Source organism: Grus americana, chromosome Z (assembly GCF_028858705.1).
Source record: "Grus americana isolate bGruAme1 chromosome Z, bGruAme1.mat, whole genome shotgun sequence".
In the NCBI taxonomy this organism is placed as follows: Eukaryota; Metazoa; Chordata; class Aves; order Gruiformes; family Gruidae; genus Grus; species Grus americana.
In genome coordinates, this window is record NC_072891.1 from 32,129,584 (window position 1) to 32,148,851 (window position 19,268).

Sequence of the window (19,268 nt, forward strand, 5' to 3'; positions counted from 1 at the left end):
CAATACCCCCAAGTCCTTCTCCTCAGGGCTGCTCTCAATCCATTCCTCGCCCAGCCTATAGTCGTGCTTGGGATTGCGCCGACCCACGTGCAGGACCTTGCACTTGGCCTTGTTGAACTTCATGCGGTTCGCACAGGCCCACCTCTCCAGCCTGTCCAGGTCCCTCTGCATGGCATCCCTTCCCTCCAGCATGTCGACCACACCACACAGCTTGGTGTCATTGGCAAACTTGCTGAGGGTGCACTTGATCCCACTGTCCATGTCGCTGACAAAGATGTTGAACAGTGCTGGTCCCAGCATCGACCCCTGAGGAACGACACTCGTCACTGATCTCCACTTGGACATGGAGCCATTGATCACAACTCTTTGAGTGCAACTATCCAGCCAATTCCTTATCCACTGCGTGGTCCATCCATCGCACTACCACACTACGCACCGTTTCATGGGGAAAACCAACAGCACAGCAAGACCGAAAGAAAGGCAAAGTTCAGTATGGCAGAAATTAAAATCCTAAATATGTTATCCGCTCATCTGAGTTGACCATCACCATCATTCATAATTATACTCCAACATAGGATAGCCTATATTACATCAATAGATTGGGACACTCATTCTTTTACAACTATGATGAAAGACTAAATGAAACAATCAATAATAGTAATAATAATCAATAAAATAATCTGTATGCACTAAAGTAGCATTTTAGTTTTAAGAATACAATTTATACCATGAATTCTACTGGGATACATTAAAATAAATAGGAATTCTGCATTAACATTTTGTGGCCTGAAAAAGATGTAGATAATTGTTCAGAATCACATATTTTTACTTGAATTTTCCTTGCAGATTTAGTATAAGCTTTAAACAGGTGCAATTTCAGTTCAGCAAACTTTATTACAAAAAATGAACACTGAGTGAAAACCAGATTCAGTAATGAAAATGCACATCTGTCAATGGACCAAGACTGTAGCTCTAAGGAATACTGCAATGGGGTTACCAAAAGGGCGGCACTGTGCACTTCAATTAAACTACCCACATCTGCAATCTTGCATATAGTTTTGAAAGTATCTATTCTGTGCCAACTTCAGTGTGTCAGATTTCTAAAAAATAAAAATAAAAAATATCTGAATAACAATTTTCTCTTCTTAACAAATAACAATATTCTCAACATAATCTACATTTTAGCAATAACCCAAAGTAAGTTTAGGAAGTTGTAATACATTTTTGAATAAAAATAGTGTCCCAACTTAGTGTTGCAAGTACGTGCATTTATATATAAAGCACTTTGAAAATGTATATATGCTGTATCATATGATCTTCACTGGTAATGTGTTACTAATTTTATAGGCCTTCCAATTTCCAAGCCCTCATAAAATACCTCTACAATTTGGAACATTTGCATTTTGGTGAGTTGGGAAACAATTGGTAAGGAGGTCCAAGTTACTTCAGAAACATGGTGGATCCATTAGGAAATAAGAAAAGTTAAGAAGATATCTGAAGCATGATTATTTGAGGAGATTAATAGAGTCAAAGAACTATTCAACCAGCTATCTACTGACACATTTTTATTGCTTCCTAAGAAGTGACATAATTCAAAATAAAGAAGCAAGTTAGTTGTGATCTTTTTCTGTTATCATAGAACATTCTGTAGAATTAACAGGTTGAGTATCCTTTGCACAGGATCTGGGACTTTTGAGTATATCCAGATACAAGGATTTAACTGTTAATTACTACAGTTTTGCAGGAACAGGCTTAAAACAGCTGTATGAAAGCAAAGATTTTATCAGGTAGTATGTTCTACTGACCCTACAGATTAACTAAAATCCAATTAAAATGTCCTTTTTCATAACAGTGTTATCAAGCTCAGAGATCTAGAACACACAGTTGAACACAGAGACTTTTACCAGAAAAACAAAACCCTGGTGATTTTTGATTTTTTGCAAAGTATGAGGTGGAGTAGAAGAACGATTCACTCATTTCTAGGGACAAAGTACTGGCTAACACTCAAGTCAGTCAAAACTGTATGGCTTCAAATCTGTTGAAAATGAAGATTACCTGCAAAATGAGAGTGAACTGGTTATAAATGGAAAAAAAATCTCCAACACTGTAAACTTTGACAAAAGCTGGAAATATTTTGTTTCCTAAGGCTAATAGCATCTTATCACCATGCTCCATGTTCAGACACAGTCTGTCAAGTTCAAGTATACAAGCTTCATTTTCCTTAAAGTGAAACATATCACAATTGACATCAAACACTGCCTGGAATTATATACCTCTTAAGTTTATGAACACCACAAAATCCCACAGAGTTAATTACACACACATTGTAAATTTGTTACCTAACTGACAAGCTGAAATGCCGCGTCAGTGAGATAACAGGAGTGGCACTGGCAGAGATAATTTGCTTCTGGCTGTCAGTGAGGGAGGCAGTGACAAGATCACAGAATGCTGTAGTTAAACATTCTGCTGGTTTTTAATCTAATTGTTGCATGGAAAGCAGTCCAAGGAGAGGTATAATAAACCATGACTGACCTAACAGGGAATTGATGTGGATGCTTTCAGTTGCTATTAAAAGTTTCACAATCCTAAAATAATAGCAGCCTTAATTTATTTCTAAGCTTATACAACTTCAGCAATTTTTCAAGGTGGTGGTAAATCAAAAACTAATTTCTTGCTTTGTGGATGCACTGTATTGAAGTCCCAGGTTCATTCATCAATTTAAGACAAAGAGGACCACAGCATTTATTTACCTAAAAAAGCCTTAAGGAGCTAGCCCCTGTAGAGAACTAGGAAGACATAATTATTTAAAACCAAACCAAAACAGTTTTTCCTATTACCTCTTTTCCTCTTTTGCTCTCAGCTGTTCCTCTTGTCTTAGAACTTGAACCATCACAGACTCAAACATGCCTGTTGACAAGCCTACTAAATTGCGAGGTGCGGAACGACGTCTTGTTGAAATGCATCCTGTTCCTTTCTCATCTTCCAGTCCACAGCATCCTCTAGATGTTACAGCTATTGATGTTTTTTCTCTTAAATGTCTAGAAGAAAAAAACAAGCCAGTCCACAATTACAATTTCCCTTATCAACAGCACTCCAATGCCTACACTACCAACCACAGATCAAGCATACTTACTCAGAAAAAACCAGTTATTCACCTGCCATTTTTTCCACTTTGAAAGTTCCTTTACAAAATTTTAAACTTAAAACCAACATGCTAACATGAGCTATGTTTTCACATCTGTTAAAAATGGTGGATATTTATCTCAGGTAACCAAATATTACTTGGAGATTGAATTTCCTGTATTAATCCATAAATATTTGGAAAGAGAATACTTCCACAAGACCTGAGATAGGAAATTACCATTTTCAGAAGACATCTGAAAATACTGGGGGGAAAAGTGCACTTGTTAGTTTGGGTTGGGAGGAGGTATTGAACAGCGGTTTTAGTTTTGTTAAAAATTAAAAAAAGATTAAAAGCAAAACACTACAAATTTAGTTGTAAAGTTATCTTTCATCTTAGAGTGTTTCAAAGTACTCCAGCAAAACTGGTATGATAAGTAACATTATCACACAACTTCTGAAAACATTTGAGGGGAGGGGGAAAAAATCCAACCTCTATTGAAAAGCAACCTCCACTCCAAGGCAATTTTCTATGGTTTGTAATATCTGAGAATTTAACAACCAACACTGATCGCTTCCACTAAGTCACTTCATGAGGATCATTGAGCTAAATATGCTTTGTAATGAAGCAAAAATGATTATTCCAAGTAGCTCTTGAATTTCATTTTACTAATAAAATTAGTTCTCTTAAACACTTAAATCTGATTAAAAATTGTAAAAGAACTCTGAGACTTCTAGATGCCATAATCCTTTCTATATATAGTTCTTAAAAACTTTTACTAAGCCAGCGTACACAGACATATTGCAAAAATCTTCACAAATCTCTATAGAGTTAATATAAGAGAAATTCATTATATACTGAGGTAGGATTACTTCTGGCCAGTTTAATATCTCTTAATATTTATTTCAACAAGACTGTGCATTTGTGAAAACATGACAACAGCAACTGAATTTTTTTAGTAAATACGTATATCGCTATTTGGTAATGCAGTACCTAAATTGACTTCTTATGGAGTTTCTAATAAAAAGGCATTGAGCATTCCCAGGTCCTACCGAATCCAGTGAGTAGACATGTAATTCAGCAAAGAGCCTTCAACAAAATGTCCTTCAATTCAATACAGTCAAGACGTTACAGTCACACAACATACAGAAATGAACTTGGCACGAATCTTCCAAGCTGCATTTAGTTAGCTATTTATTTGCAATCAGTAACTCTTTTAAGCAAAGAGTTTTGATTATTTTTTTTAATCAAGTTTTACTGAAGCAAACTAGCAACATTCATGCCCCAATAGCTTCAGCTCCTTCCCTTCTACTCCCAAACTGTCCCAAAACTGCTGTTAAGCAAAACCAGGTTCAAATACAGCGTTGCTACACCAACAAAGAATACATTCACTCTGGCTTGTACAGTTGAGCTCTGCACCACACTCCTCAAGTGTTCCTACTACACAAGCAAAGTTCTTCTTACCAGCTGGTGGCTAATGCCCTGAGTCACTAGCAAGTTTACAGATGACAGACATTCACAGCTTTACGTGTTTCCTAATACTGTTCCTTCTTCACCTTCACCCTTTGCCAAAAAATCCTCTTGTTTTTTAAATACAAAATTCTACGTCTTGCGGACCTTTCATTGTAAGAAGCTAACATGGTTTTCTAAATATGACTAATACTAACCCTATGTCAAACTTGTGAGAACGCATATATTTCAGTTGTGATTTAAACTGGGCTTTCTACTATGTAACTTGACAGTTTTCTATGCTTCAGCTGCTTTGGTTGATAAACAATTTCCTCCCAGAGGAAATCACAATTTTCATTTTGCTATTCAAGACTATAATATGCCAAGTATTATCTTTCATTTTATGATTATCAAAATTATTCTGATATTAAATTACCCATTTCAAAGCAAGTACTTTGGCTGAAGATTTTATTCCTACTTAAAGAGAGTAAAAACTTCAGACTGCAAAAATCACAAATTTAAAGAGCCAGGTGTTCATACAGAGTTTCAGTAGTCACTTGTCTTTTGACAGCATAAAATAAAGAAAGGAGCATTTGACATCTTGTCTAAACAAGTGTGCCTCCCTGCTCATAAAAGGCTTCTTTCAGAAGGAAAATCTTAGCCAGGAAATGCTGTGCCCTATTTTGCATTTTGGTATTTTTGGGTTTGGAATCTCCAAAGCATTTTGAATTGAGATTCAAGTAGTTCCCAGTATGCAACGTTCCTCTTTGTGGAAGTACTGAGAATCCAACGTTCTGAATGGGAATTATTCAATGTGTTTTACTGCATGTTTTTCAACAAACATTCAAGAGGTATTTTTTTTTTACAGAAAGAAACACGCTCTCCTGTTCTGCTTTATGTAAACAGCATCTGCCAGGGCCCCTATAGAGTTTTCTACACCTACCGGGACAGCAGTGCCAGCTTCTGCTCCAGCATCATCTCCAGCTTCTGGGCCTGTTTGGAAAGCCAGTGATCTACACCGTTCAGCCGGTAACATGTCTCTAGCATTAGCCGGAAGTCACCCACGAAATCTGCTATGCCTGTGTACTGCCCACTGGAAAATTTCTCTTCCATCTTCAACAGCCACATTCCAGCTGGCGACTGCTGAAAGGAGGGATTGGTGTTACGACCCGAGAGGGAGCCAGCTCCTTCCTCCCTGACGGATGCCTCATCCACGAGGGGCTTCAAAAACGGTGCTGTCAGAGGTCGGTACTTCTCCATGAGAAATTCGCGCAAGATGCGGTATCCCTGCTGCAGCTCGGGATTCAGGCTCTGCTCCCAGGAGCAGCCACCGCTCTTTCCTCCCGCATCATCTCCCTCCTTGTCCGGCTCTTCCTCGCCGCACCGAAGGCGGCTAGACTCTGGCCCATCCGCCGAAAGCTCTCCGCTCGCGGCGCCCGCGGGCTCTGCCGAGTCCATTTCTCCCACCCCGCGCACACACAGGGCCTCGCCGGCTCCAGGGGGGCTACCGGCTCCGGGCCGGCTCTTCAGCATCAGCTAGGGACCGCCGCACTCCTCCTCGCCCAGCCGGCGAATCGACATCGGTCTCACCTATACAGAGAGACACGATTCAGTCCTTCGCCGCGTTCCCCCGCGACGGCCTCAGCCGTGCCCCCAGCTGCGGAGCGGGTGGGGGAAACGGGGGCCGAGGACCGCGGCTGCGGGGAGGAGGCAGCGGCCGGCCGCCGGCTTGGCCCGCCCCTCCCCAGCGCCAGCCTCCCCCGGCCTCCGGCTGGCGTGCCCAGGCCTGCGTGCGGCCCCGCCCGCCCGAGGACCGCGCCCTCGCCCTCAGGGGCCGCCCCCAGCGGCGGGCAGCGGCGCATCCCTACTTCCTCACCACCCCTGGTGTCCTGTCCCCGTCCCCCTCCCCCACGGGGCCTCCCTCCTCCGCTCGCCGGCAGCCCCCTCCTCAAGGGAGGAGGGGAGAGGGCGGGCGGTGAGGGCCGTCCCCGCGCTGGCCGCTACCGGCCAGCCCGTGTCTGCGCGGCGAGCGCTTCCCCTTCTCGCCTCGCAGCGCGGCGGGCCCAGCCCAGTGGCAGCAGCTGGAGGCGGCCGCGGCGGGCAGCGGTGCCAGTTAACGGTCAGCGCGTTCGGGAGGAGCGGGTGGGGGAGGAAGGGGGCGCGGCGGCCCGGGAAAGAGGCGAGAGAAAGGGACGCGGCGCCTCACCTAGCGCGCATGCGCCCCAGCGGCGGCGGCGCGCTGGTTGTTTTGGACGCCAGGTGAGGGAGCGTCATCAGAGGGCGCTTGCTTTGGAGTGGGGCGCGGGAAGCTGAGGGCGCTTGCGCCGCCCCGGGGTGACGGCCGTGGTGCGCACGCGCAGGGGTGGGCGGGTCGGACGGGACTGGGGGCGCTGGGGCAGGGCGGCGGCCGGGGCCGCGCTGGCCCCGGGCGGGTGGTGGGTGCGGGCCCCCGGGCTCTCGGGCTGTTCTCACTCGGCACAGTTGTCGATAGAGGCCCATAGTAACACCAGCCAACCTCGCGAAAGCATCAACGCACTTTTGTGCTGTGGAGACGAGGTTTCCTCTTAAGCACACCCGAATAACGGGTTTCCCTAATGTTAAAGGTGTTCCGTTAAAGACATTCAGCTGTTAAAGTGAGGAATTTTGCGAAAGTGTTCAGTTACACCTACCGAAGTACTTACCTGAGGAGTTGGTGTTTCGTGAGCTGGAGCTACTACAAACCACGTTGAACTATCCTGGGAGTGCACTTGTGGCCCTTTCAGGTTTGCCCGTAAGCCCCCTCCAGGCCTGCTCACCCCCATGCTGGCATACTGACATACATCGCCAGGGCTTCAGGGGCTCCACAGCAGTAGTATTAAGCACCTGGGAGGCAGTTTTTTGTACGCACACTTTTGAGCTTAGCCCCTCCAACATACAAGCGTCTGAAAAGCTTAGTGTACCTTGCTAAGAGAGAGAGACAGTGAATGTAAGGGGCAGGGGTGGGTGGGCTGGGGAATCAAGTTTTCTTTGATCAAGTCTCTACTTCTATAGAAGTTCTTGTCCGTTCTGCAAAGTAACTTTCTGCAGAGATCACTCCAGAGACCTTGCTCATGGTGCCATCTTGATGGGAATAAATCAGACTTGGCAACATAAAGAAATGTAGAACCAGTCCCTGTTGTTACTGCACTTTTTTGTTTTAAGGACACCAGGAAATTTTGGTCCCCTTTATACCCGTTTGGTCACAGACAGCTTTCATAAATGCTTCTGTCAAGTTGTTTTTGCAGAAGGGGCCTGAGCAGAGGCCACCAGCATGGTACCCCGCTCACAGTGCTACGCTTCCCCTGCAAGCCATGCCTATAGGATAGAAGTTTGGGACCCACAAGGTCAGCAAAAGCCCCCTCTACAAAGCCCTGGTACAGCCTATGCATGCACGTTGATCTCTGAGGTCCTGCCATCTTGTCCTGATCACCTGCTGTTATTACAGTTGCCTGGTTTTGTCCTCCAGAACCTCCTTTTGAACTGCAGACTCCGAAGAAACGAGGTCAGACACCTCGGTGTGCGGGGTGTGGTACTGGAGCAGAGGCTGCAGTGTGCCTCCACAATGGAGGGAGGTGATCCTGCCTGGAGTGCATTGAGACCTTAGTGATCCGTGCAACAGTTCACCCAAGTGTACCCACGTACAGCGTGATCTTCATTCCTGTGTTTTGCCATGCGTACCCTATGGCCACGGAATAAACTCGGCCAGCTCACTGTTAAATGAGCCGGCGGGCAGCTCCCACATTGTACTGGCAATTACACCACCTCCGTGACCCTGCCTCTACCTTAAAGTGCAGCAAGAAGTTATCATGTGAATATCATTTCTGTTTGACAGTAGAAATGATGAATAGTTTTCTTGTAAGAAAATTCTCTAATAGCTTGAAGGACCACAATGGGGTAGCTCTTCTGCAGTCAGGGTCTTTGTAGTGTGCCCTGATCAGAGGCCTGTTTGGTGCTGCACTGCTCATGGTTTGCAGAATCTGAAACGCTGTAAGATAACAATTCTTTCTTTATGGTGTTAACTCTAATAAATTGTATTTGAAGTGATAATTTGCAGAGTCTGAATGCTTTTCTGGGAACATAATGGACCAGCATGTCGTGGTTCCAAAGGGATTGGTGGTTTGTGTTTTCTTTGATAACTTATCTCAGGGAGGGTGTTCAGCTTGTCTAATTCCTACTCCAAGCTGAAGGTGGAGGGTTGTCATCAAGGGTACAGAAGTGGTGGAGGGCTTTCTGTTGCAGGAAGATTGTTATGTGCTATGTGGAGATTATTGTGTGCTATCCAGAGGGACCTTGACAAGCTTGAGAGGTGAGCCCATGTAAAATGCATGAAGTTCAACAAGGCCAAGTGCAAGGTCCTGCACATGGGTTGGGGCAATCCCAAGCACAACTACAGCCCTGAGGAGAATGAGATTGAGAGCAGCCCTGAGGAGGAGGAGTTGTGGGTGCTGGTTGATCAACACGAGCCGGCAATGTGCACTTGCAGCCCAAAAAGCCAACTGTATCCTGGGCTGCATCAAAAGAAGCGTGGCCAGCAGGTCGAGGGAGGTGATTCTGCCCCTTTACTCCGCTCTCATGAGACCTCACCTGGACTACCGTGTCCAGTTCAGGGTCCCCAACATAAGAAAGACATGGAATTGTTGGAGCGAGTCCAAAGGAGGGTGACGAAGATGATCAGAGGGCTGGAGCACCTCTCCTGTGAAGACAGGCCGAGAGAGTTGGGATGGTTTAGCTTGGAGAAGGCTTCAGGGAGACCTTATAGCAGCCTTCCAGTATCTGAAGAGAGCCTATGGGAAAGCTGGAGAGGGACTGTTTACAAGGGCAAGTAGTGATAGGATGAGGGGTAATGGTTTTAAGCTGAAAGAGGGTAGATTTAGGTACAAAGGAGAAATTTTTTACTGTGAGGGTGGTGAAGCACTGGAACAGGTTGCCCAGAGAAGCTATGGATGCCCCCTCCCTGGAAGTGTTCAAGGCCAGGTTGGATGAGGCTTTGGTCAACCTGGTGTAGTGGAGGGTGTCCCTGCCCATGGCGGGAGGGTTGGAACTAGATGGTCTTTAAGGTCCCTTCCAACCCAAACCATTCTGTGATTCTATGATTCTATAAATCAACTGTAGAAAAAGACTGGCTGAAGATGATGGAAAGCAGCCAGCCAAGTTACAGTGGGAATTTCTAGTACAAATTAAATAAAAGTAGATTAGACTGGCAGCTCTTTTGGCAGCTTTGTGGCTTTTGGATGTTTGGCTAGCAACACTTGCTTTCTGGTACTGCTGGATCAATCAGATGGGAAAATCCATCCAAGCGGGACTCTTGGGCCTCTTCTCACAGGACACTCAAAGAGTGGCTTCCCTCCTCCCTTCAATCCTTGGCCTAGCAACATGTAAGGCCACGGGTCTTCACAAGTCTTGAGATCACGCCTGCCCTGGATTAACGAGGATCATCTCTCCAGTAATCTTCAAGGTTTTTCTTTCTTCAGGACTGTGAACGTCATCCTCCCGTATTCCAGCCCCATTGAGATGCACGTTTGTTGCAACCTCCCTGCTGTGGGACCTGCTGGCAGCCAGACACTTTGCAAGAAATCTGTTAGCCACAGGAAATGGCATAGCAAAAGAAAACTTAGCAAGACTATAGAAAGTCCAGCTATTTTAGTTGGACCAAACATACTGTTGGAGGAGAGAGGGAATTACAAGTCCTGTTCTTCTTGCCTGGGTACTGTGGTACTGCAGCTCTTGCAGTGAGCACTCTGCCCTGCGTGCCTTGCTGTGTCTCTCTGCTCCTGGTTAACCTTCTTAGCCAGTTACATTATACCAATCTACACCTGCTCGTGATCACCCAAAATGTGGGAGGAGTGCTCCAAATGGCTGCTTTCTCCCTGAAATACAACTTCACAAAGACTAGAAATGGCAACAGTAAAGTTGATTTGACCTGTGTCAGCTAACCAGTTACCTTCTCTCCAGCTGCCTAAAAGCTCTCGGTGGTGTACAGGTGCCTGTTATGATTTCTTTGAGGTGGCTGTCTTCTTAATAAAAGAAAAAGAATTTGTAGTCTCTGAAATATGCAGCTTTGTGATGGGGGGAGAGACTATAATGAACTACAAAGCCAGTATCCGTTTTCCACTTTTTTTTGTATTCCAGAAAGTTAGAATTTTGGTTCAATGCTTATCCTTTGAAAATGTTTTGTAGGTCTTCCATGCAAGTCAGGACTGAGGTAAAATAGATGGTTATATCATATGCTGCATATCCAAGTAAATAAGAGCGGTTGTTTTCAATATATGTTTAGCTTTCAACTCCACTTTTTTTAATTATTTTTAAGGGCTTGTTTGACTGCATTTATACTTTCTTAGACAATACCAGGTAGCTTAATAAAAGTTGTTCTTGCTATACCTTGCCTTGAGGCTCTGAGAACTTGTAGTCAGAATTCTGCATACAATTTATAGACAAGTACCTGAGGAGCCACAAAATGTGATGTCTGTGGATTTTGGTGTGATAACTTCTCAGATACATTCAGATCTGCCTTAGAATGGGGCCACATATGACAAAACAAGATAATATCCTTTACTGGGAGCTGTGACTTGTATCACCAAAATATTTGAAAGAGGGTATTTTTTCTAAGTATGCAATCAAAATAGGATAAAAGAATAAAAAAAAAGTACCAGAAATGACTTTTATTGGAGAACAGATCATTGTACCTATCCACAACAACTTAAATGTGTTATTTTTTTCTCCTGTAATTAAAAAATACATTGCATTTAAACAATCTCATAATATATTATTTATATACTTTCTAATTCCTGCCACATGAGTGCACTGTTGAATAAAAACCATACCCCATTCCTACTTTAAGTTCGAGGTAGTACTCCATTTCAGTGTAACCCGGATATAACTGCTGGAGGAAAAGCAAACAAATTTTTGGAAATATGTAACAGTGATGAAATATAGCTGTGGTTTACCACATTCAGTGTTCCTAATAGGAGCTTTGACCCACATATCAGAAATTTTTTCAGAATAAATAGGGCTAATAAATTTAACACTTCAATGAGGCTTATTTTAATTTCTCTCCATATGTCTGAATTTGATATACAATTTTTGTAAAATGTCATGATATAGATTTACATCTTTTTAAAATAAATAATTGCAGATGTGGATCTGCATGATTTTCTGTAAGACAGAATGTTACACTAAATGAATGCTTCTGCCTTCATGTTATCACAAAAATGGCAAGAAATTTTGCAATTACAGTGTTATCCATAGTGCCTGAGGTGGTTAGGGAAAAGTGCAAGTGCAAATATCAAGTGGATAAAGTTATACCATGAGGGAGAAATGTGACATATGCTTGGGAAAGAATAATCTTCTGTATACAGTTCACGAAGGACAGGATGATCTTGTAAAGGAACAGGCAACTATCAGACATGACCAGTGTCCTCTACCTCTGATATGATTGTTGGGTGAGGGAACCTTAGCAGGTCATGGAGGTCAAATTCAGGGATCTGAAGGTAAGAGAGTACTTTAGACTGACCATGAAAGCATCCACAATTTCTACAGAAACCCATTTACAATGTAAATATTTAGTCTCTTCCTGAAACTTGATTTGGGTATTGTTATAAAGTGTTTATAGTGTGCCCTAACCTGATGCTTTGCCTTTACATTTGCTCTCAAACTGAAATCAGTGGGTTTAGGCCATAAAGGAACAAGCTAGTGGCTACAAATATTATACAGAGTAAAATGCACTATTAGGCAAAACCCCCAAAAATTTAACTTGCTGAGTTACTTGCGGCCATTGTCTATATTTAACAGCAGATGTGCATTCTCAGAGATTTGTACATAATTCTCAGAAAATGTGTAAAATATTTTACAAAAGCTACTCTAAACCTCTTAAATCCAAAGGCCCTCTTGCTCAAGTTGTTGTCTATCCTAACATTTTCAAGAGGACTATAGCATTCAAGGGTCACCTCCTCCAAGCTCAGGAGCGATGCATCCCAACAAAGAGGAAGTCAAGCAAAAACACCAAGAGGCCCCTGTGGATGAACAAGGAGCTCCTGGGCAAAGTCAAACAAAAAAAGGAAGCCTACAGAGGGTGGAAGCAAGGGCAGGTAGCCTGGGAAGAATACAGAGAAACCGTCCGAGCAGCCAGGGATCAGGTTAGGAAAGCCAAAGCCCTGATAGACATTAGTCTGGCCAGGGATGCCAAGGACAACAAGAAAAGCTTCTATAGGTATGTCAGTGAGAAAAGGAGGATGAGGGAAGATGTGGGTCCCCTCCGGAATGAAACGGGTGACCTGGTTACCCAGGATATGGAGAAGGCTGAGGTACTCAATGACTTCTTTGCCTCAGTCTTCACTGGCAAATCCTTGAGCCACACTGCCCAGGGCACAGAAGGCAGGGACTGGGAGAATGCAGAACCGCCCACTGTAAGAGAAGATCAGGTTCGAGAATATCTGAGGAAGCTGAAGGCGCACAAGTCCATGGCACCTGATGAGTTGCATCCGCAGGTCTTGAGGGAACTGGCGGATGAAGTGGCCAGGCCACTCGCCATCATATTTGAGAAGTCCTGGCAGTCTGGCAAAGTTCCTGCTGACTGGAAGAGGGGGAACATAACCCCCATTTTTAAGAAGGGTAAAAAGGAAGCCCCAGGGAACTATAGGCTGGTCAGTATCACCTCCGTGCCTGGCAGGATTATGGAGCAGACCCTCCTAGAGACTATGCTCAGGAACATGGAAAGCAAGGAGGTGACTGGTGACAGCCAACACGGCTTCACTAGGGGCAAATCGTGCCTGACAAAGTTGGTGGCCTTCTATGATGGGGTTACAGCGTCCGTGGATAAGGGAAGGGCAACTGACGTCATCTACCTGGACTTGTGCAAGGCATTTGACACTGTCCCGCACAACATCCTTGACTCTAAATTGGAGAGACATGGATTCGATGCATGGACCACGCGGTGGATAAGGAATTGGCTGGATGGTCACACTCAAAGAGTTGTGGTCAATGGCTCAATGTCCAAGTGGAGATCAGTGACAAGTGTCGTTCCTCAGGGGTCGGTATTGGGACCAGCACTGTTCAACATCTTTGTCGGTGACATGGACAGTGGGATCAAGTGCACCCTCAGCAAGTTTGCTGACGACACCAAGCTGTGTGGTGACACAAGCTGACAGAAAACAGAGAAAGCATCCTTGAATTTTACACTTTAGAGACATTCCCCTTTTTTGTGTTCTCAATGCTGTGAACTGTTTTGTATCCAAAGTTCTGCAGCAAATAGTGCTGCAAAACTACAGTTCTACCTAAAATAAGTAATTCACAGCAACTTAAAGTAAAGCAGAAGTAAAATTTTACAATGTGTTGCAATGCATCAAAAATCCATACTTTCTTACGAAGACCATGAATAAATATTTAATTTTTATTAATATGACATGATTCAAAATTCTGTTACGATGTCTTTTTAGAACTAGAGAAAGAATAAAGCTGTTGAACAAAATCAAATGTTTATTTCTTCTTTCCAGATTGCCTTTGAAGTCTACTGCATGAGGTAGTTACTCCTGATTAGACTGCTAAACCAGGCTTCTCCTGAAAAGTAGCGTGATGGAACTTACCATCTTCATTCTAAAAGTTTAAAATTTTATTTTCTTTCCCACTTCTGCATTTTATAGCTCACTTGCCTAGTGCTAGCTACTTTTTCTCCATAGCACTGCACTGAAATTACTTTTTTTCACCTAAATATGTGACAGGCAGAAGAGCAATGTAGCTCGAACATTGGCTTCTGAACAGTAGAACTAATCTCAGCTGGTTCTCTGTGAACCGATGTGTACTGATAGGAAGTTACTTTGCTGCTGTACCTTCACGTCGTTAAACGTTCCCTTGTTCCCTCCTCTGCCTTCCATTAACAGCAAGGCAAGAGTGTCACAGCCCAGTGCTGTGACTGGTTTGGCTACATACGTGCTTGCTGGTGTCACAGATCAAAAAATAACTTAAACTGTGAATGCTAAAAGGTGGCAGATAATGGCTGCATGTTGAGGTGGTGATGAATATATGAAACTGATCTTTGAAACTCTGAAGCACAAGCCTGCTACTGGCAATTTATATGGGCTGTCTGTAAATTTTGGTAATATCTGGACAAAATAAAAGTGACATGTCCTGAACCCTCCAATTAATAAAGAGACAAAACCACCAGTTAGGAGGCAGATCATGCATTGTGCGACTGCACATAGGCTGTCTGGATTTAGAAAACCAAGGGCTTGGGGCCCTGGAAAGAAGAGCTGGCTCCAAAAAGAAGGGTCCCCGAATAGAAGTGATCTCAGAAAGTGGAAAGGAGCCCAGAAAGAGGAAGGTGAAATCCTGGTTGGAGGGAAGATCCTGGAAGTGGGGAAGATGCTGGAGATCAGAGAGCTGTGTGGAGATGAATGCTGTGGGATGCCCAAGGACCTTGGCCATTAATACCAGAGACCAGAGGCTGCAGCAGGCACCAACATGATTTTCTGCCTGACCATCCCAGACCAGCAGGAACTTTCCTGCAAAGGAGGCAAGTTGAGACTTCGGAATGTGACGTGAGTGAGTGATTGTGCCGGATAATCAAGTAGGGTAAAAGCTCTCATCTCTTTGGTTGTGAAATAAACTCCACTGTTCAGATTCACTGTGAGTTGTCATTTACTCTGTTACACCTGGACAGCTGGACAGCCAGTACATCCAGGCTGATAATTAGATCCTTAGCCAAAGAGAAGGGATAACTGTTGAGATCAAGCTGCAGTTTTTCATTCGGCAATGTGTGTCAGTCTGTCTGCTATTCAGCTGCTCATGTTCATAAAACTTCAAAGAATGTTTATTTTTTTCAGCTAAACTTCCTCCTTTCGTGCCCTTGCCAAACTTGGTCAAAATTATGCAGCAGGTTCAAAGCACTGGAGAGGACAGACAGGCAGCACAAATGCATGTTCCTTCAAAAATCAGGGTAACAGGAACTTAGTAATCTCCAACACTGTACATTTTTACTCCTCTATAATTGTGCAACACAAGAAAAGTAACCACAAAATTGCTTCATACAGACTTAACGTTTATTTGTGTGGAAGGTTTTGCAATTATACTTTACTATGTCCAATTGCAGAGCTGAAACTTATTTTTCATTGTTCTGGTATTATAGAAATGGCAGTTATTTCCCTCTTGCATTGCTGAAGAGTGGAGGAAAAATACAAGGATATCATTTTAATAGCAAAGAGAGATTTTGAGAGAGGCTAGATACGAACATTAAAAGTACACAGAGAGGCAGCATTTAGATGACTAAAACATTTGCCCTGTTCACTGCCCATTCAGTTTCTTTATAATCATTAACTGTAAAGACCCTGTTCTGCAGTATCTGAGAAGATCTATCATGGGCCAGGGCTAAAACTGCAGTCTTCTAGATATGAATGTCTGCTTCTGACAGGGGAAAAGAGAACTCCTGCAAATATGTTTACATTATCAACAATTCTGCAATATGCTTTGTATGTCACTGTGCCTGGTGACTGGTGTCAAACAAAAGAAGCTGCGGCAGTGCTTAGTTACCTTACACACTGAACACACATACAAGGCAACATGTGTACCCTACTGTACTAGTCTATCAATGAAGAATAGTGGAAAGACTGGGCAATACTTGAAAAGTGTAAATTAAAAGGATGATCAGTATTTCTGGATAACTACAAATACTGATGCTTGTTCTGGAGTGATTTCACAGAAGTTGTAGGAATCCATCAGTAAAATTTGGTTAAAATTTAACAGTCTTCAGTCTCATCCAACCACATCTCTTCTGTATATCTGTTTTGACTCTACATTCAAAGAAAAAACACAGTTATTTCTGAACAGGAGATTTAGAAAAGTCAGAGTAAATAAATGAATCAATAAAATAATTAATATTCTTCTTAGTATTGATTTCATAGAATCACAGGATAGTAGAATTTGAAACAGACCTCTGGAGGTCTCTTGCCTCCATGCTCAAAGCAGGGACAACTAGAACAGCTTGCTGAGGGGCTCGTTCATTTGGGGTTTTAGTATCTTCAAGGATGGAGGCTCCACAACCTCTGCAGACAACCTGTTCCAGTTCTGCCAAGCTGATTTCCAGTCAATCACCCCCCAGGCTGTGCTGGTGTGGGCTGTCATTCCTTGCCAGGTGCAGCACTTTGCATTTCCCTTTGTTGAACTCCATGAAGTTCCTGTCAAGCCATTTCTCCAGCTTGTCAAGGTCCCTCTGAGTGGCAGCTTCTGGTGTATCCATCCGGTCTATCAACCACTCCTCCCAATTCTGAGTTGCTTGCAAACTTCCTGACTGAGAAGTCTGCCCCGTCATCTAGATCATTAATGAAGATGTGTCCTGGTTTTCAGCTGGGACAGAGTTAATTTTCACAAGAAGTTGGGAGGGGACACAGCCAGGGCAGCTGACCCAAACTAGCCAAAGGGATATTCCATACCATAACATCATCCTCAGTATATGAGGGGAGAGCTGGCTGAGGAGGACGGATCGCTGCTCTGAGATGGGCTAGGCATCAGGCTCCAGGCAGTGAGCAAATTGCATTGTGTATCACCAACATTTTGTATATTCTTTTATTAGCATTGTTGTTGTTATGTCCCTCCCCATTTGCTGTCCCAGTAACCTGTCCTTATCCCAACCCATGGGGTTTGCCTTTGTCTTCCCATTCTCCTCCCCATCCCACCGGGGAGGGTGAGCAATCGGTGCGTGGTGCTCAGCTCCTGGCTGGGGCTGAACCATGACATATGAGAAGTCCTTTTTGGCACCCAGCATAGGGCACCAAAGGTTGAGATGACAACAGATCTGACCAGAGCATTTTAAAACAAAGTTGTTATATGCATTTATTATGTAAGGTAAATAGTAGCTGGTCACAATGATGTTTTGTTTGTTCACATGGTTGTGTAAACCCCTACTTGCTGTATGTATTTCATATGCCGCTCTTTGTCACCTCTGGGAGAGGGGTCAGGATTCTCATTTTGCTGTACTGTGGTGTAATATCAACTTATGATAATGATAACATCTGTGGTCATGAGCTTAAGCTGGTATTTGTATGTGGCCTTGCTGTCATGCCCGTACTTCGGACAACATCTCTTTGAATGGTATAATAATTGAACCCAATCTATGGGAAAAACGGGGAGGATACTTTCTCCCACACTTTCACCTCCCCTTTTTCCTTTTGGCTGGTTACAGCAGCTTTTGATAATTTTGAATATCCTTAGGATGTTTAAGCCAGCCTGCTCCTATTGCTAGGTCACCTGAATAGATTTCAGGTCTTGTTTTGGGTTACAAAAAATGGTTTTAAGAATGCCACCCAGGGATCTGCCCCAAGACATCACAGGTGGAGAATATGGGCAGGTATCTAGAGACCTTCTCACCCCAATGGTTTGGTCCCGAACAACTACAGGACCCTGATGAAGTGATAGAATATTTGAAAGGAAAATGCTATGGCTATTCCAAAGAGGCACAACTTACCGCCCTGTCCTGGGCCCTGGCCAGTATCTACCAAACACTGCTTGATAGTAGGCAGCACCATCGGGGGAAGAGAGGGAGAACAGACCGACAGGCACTGCGGCTATTCAAACCCCGCAACAAGCACTGACACTACTGAAACCCCAGTGACAGGCACTGTAGCCATTCCAGCCCCAGCTACAGGCACTGCAGCTGAACCAAAAAAACATGTGCTGACCCACGTGGTGGAAGTTTGTACAGAGTGCACCACCAGTGTATGCCAATTCATTAGCAGTGATTAGCAGAATGATTTCAAATGGGGCCCTGAGCAACGATAAGCCTTTGAACAAATTGAAATAGTTCATGCAGTAGCCCTTGGGCCAGTCTGAGCAGGATCAAATGTAAAAATGTGCTGTACACTGCAGCCGGGGAGAATGGCCCTCCCTGGAGTATCTGGCAGAAAGCACCAAGGAGACTCAAGGTCGACCCCTGGTGTTTTGGAGTCAGGGATACAGAGGACCCGAGGCTGCTACACTCCGACCGAAAAAGAGATATTGGCAGCGTATGGAGGGGTTTGAGCAGCTTTGGAGGTGGTTGGTACTGAAGCACAGCTCCTCCTGGCACCCCGACTGCCGGTGCTGGGCTGGATGTTCAAAGGGAGGGCCACCTCTACGCACCATGCAACCGATGCTTTGTGGAGTAAGTGGGTTGCACTCATCACACAGCGGGCTCAAATAGGAGACCCCAGTCACCCACAAATCTTGGAAGTGACCATGGACTGGCCAGAAGGCAAAGATTTCAGAATATCACCAGAGGAGGAGGTGACATGTGCTGAAGAGGCCCCACTGTATAACAAACTACCAGAAAATGAGAAGCCATATGCCCTGTTCACTGATGGGTCCTGTCGCATTGCGAGAAAGCGTCAGAGGTGGAAGGCCGCTGTATGGAGTCCTACACAGCAAGTTGCAGAAGCTGCTGAAGGAGAAGGTGAATTGAGCCAGTGTGCAGAGGTGAAAGCCATCCGGCTGGGTCTAGACATTGCTGAAAGAGAGAAGTGGCTGATGCTGTACCTCTATACTGACTCATGGATGGTGGCCAATGCCCTGTGGGGGTGGTTACAGCAATGGAAGCGAAACAACTGGCAACGCAGAGGCAAACCCATCTGGGCTGCCCCATTGTGGCAAGATATTGCTGCCTGGCTAGAGAAACTGGTTGTAAAAGTACATCATGTAGATGCCCACGCACCCAAGATTCAGG

General features: G+C 44.3%; 2 protein-coding genes across 2 annotated transcripts in view; one reads left to right on the top strand and one right to left on the bottom strand.

The window, feature by feature from the left end:
* Positions 1–6,318, bottom strand: part of KIAA2026 (KIAA2026 ortholog) — a 55,675-nt gene extending 49,357 nt beyond the window's left edge. The window contains exons 1-2 of the mRNA XM_054809214.1: positions 5,514–6,318; positions 2,838–3,038 (exon numbers count right to left, since the gene is read on the bottom strand). Coding sequence (XP_054665189.1) covers positions 2,838–3,038; positions 5,514–6,103 — 791 coding nt within the window. The 5' untranslated portion in view covers positions 6,104–6,318. The remainder of the gene's footprint in view (positions 1–2,837; positions 3,039–5,513) is intronic.
* Positions 6,319–6,616: 298 nt separating this feature from the next.
* Positions 6,617–19,268, top strand: part of LOC129199194 (uncharacterized) — a 45,495-nt gene continuing 32,843 nt past the window's right edge. The window contains exon 1 of the mRNA XM_054809216.1: positions 6,617–6,689. The gene's annotated coding sequence lies outside the window, so the exon portion shown is untranslated. The remainder of the gene's footprint in view (positions 6,690–19,268) is intronic.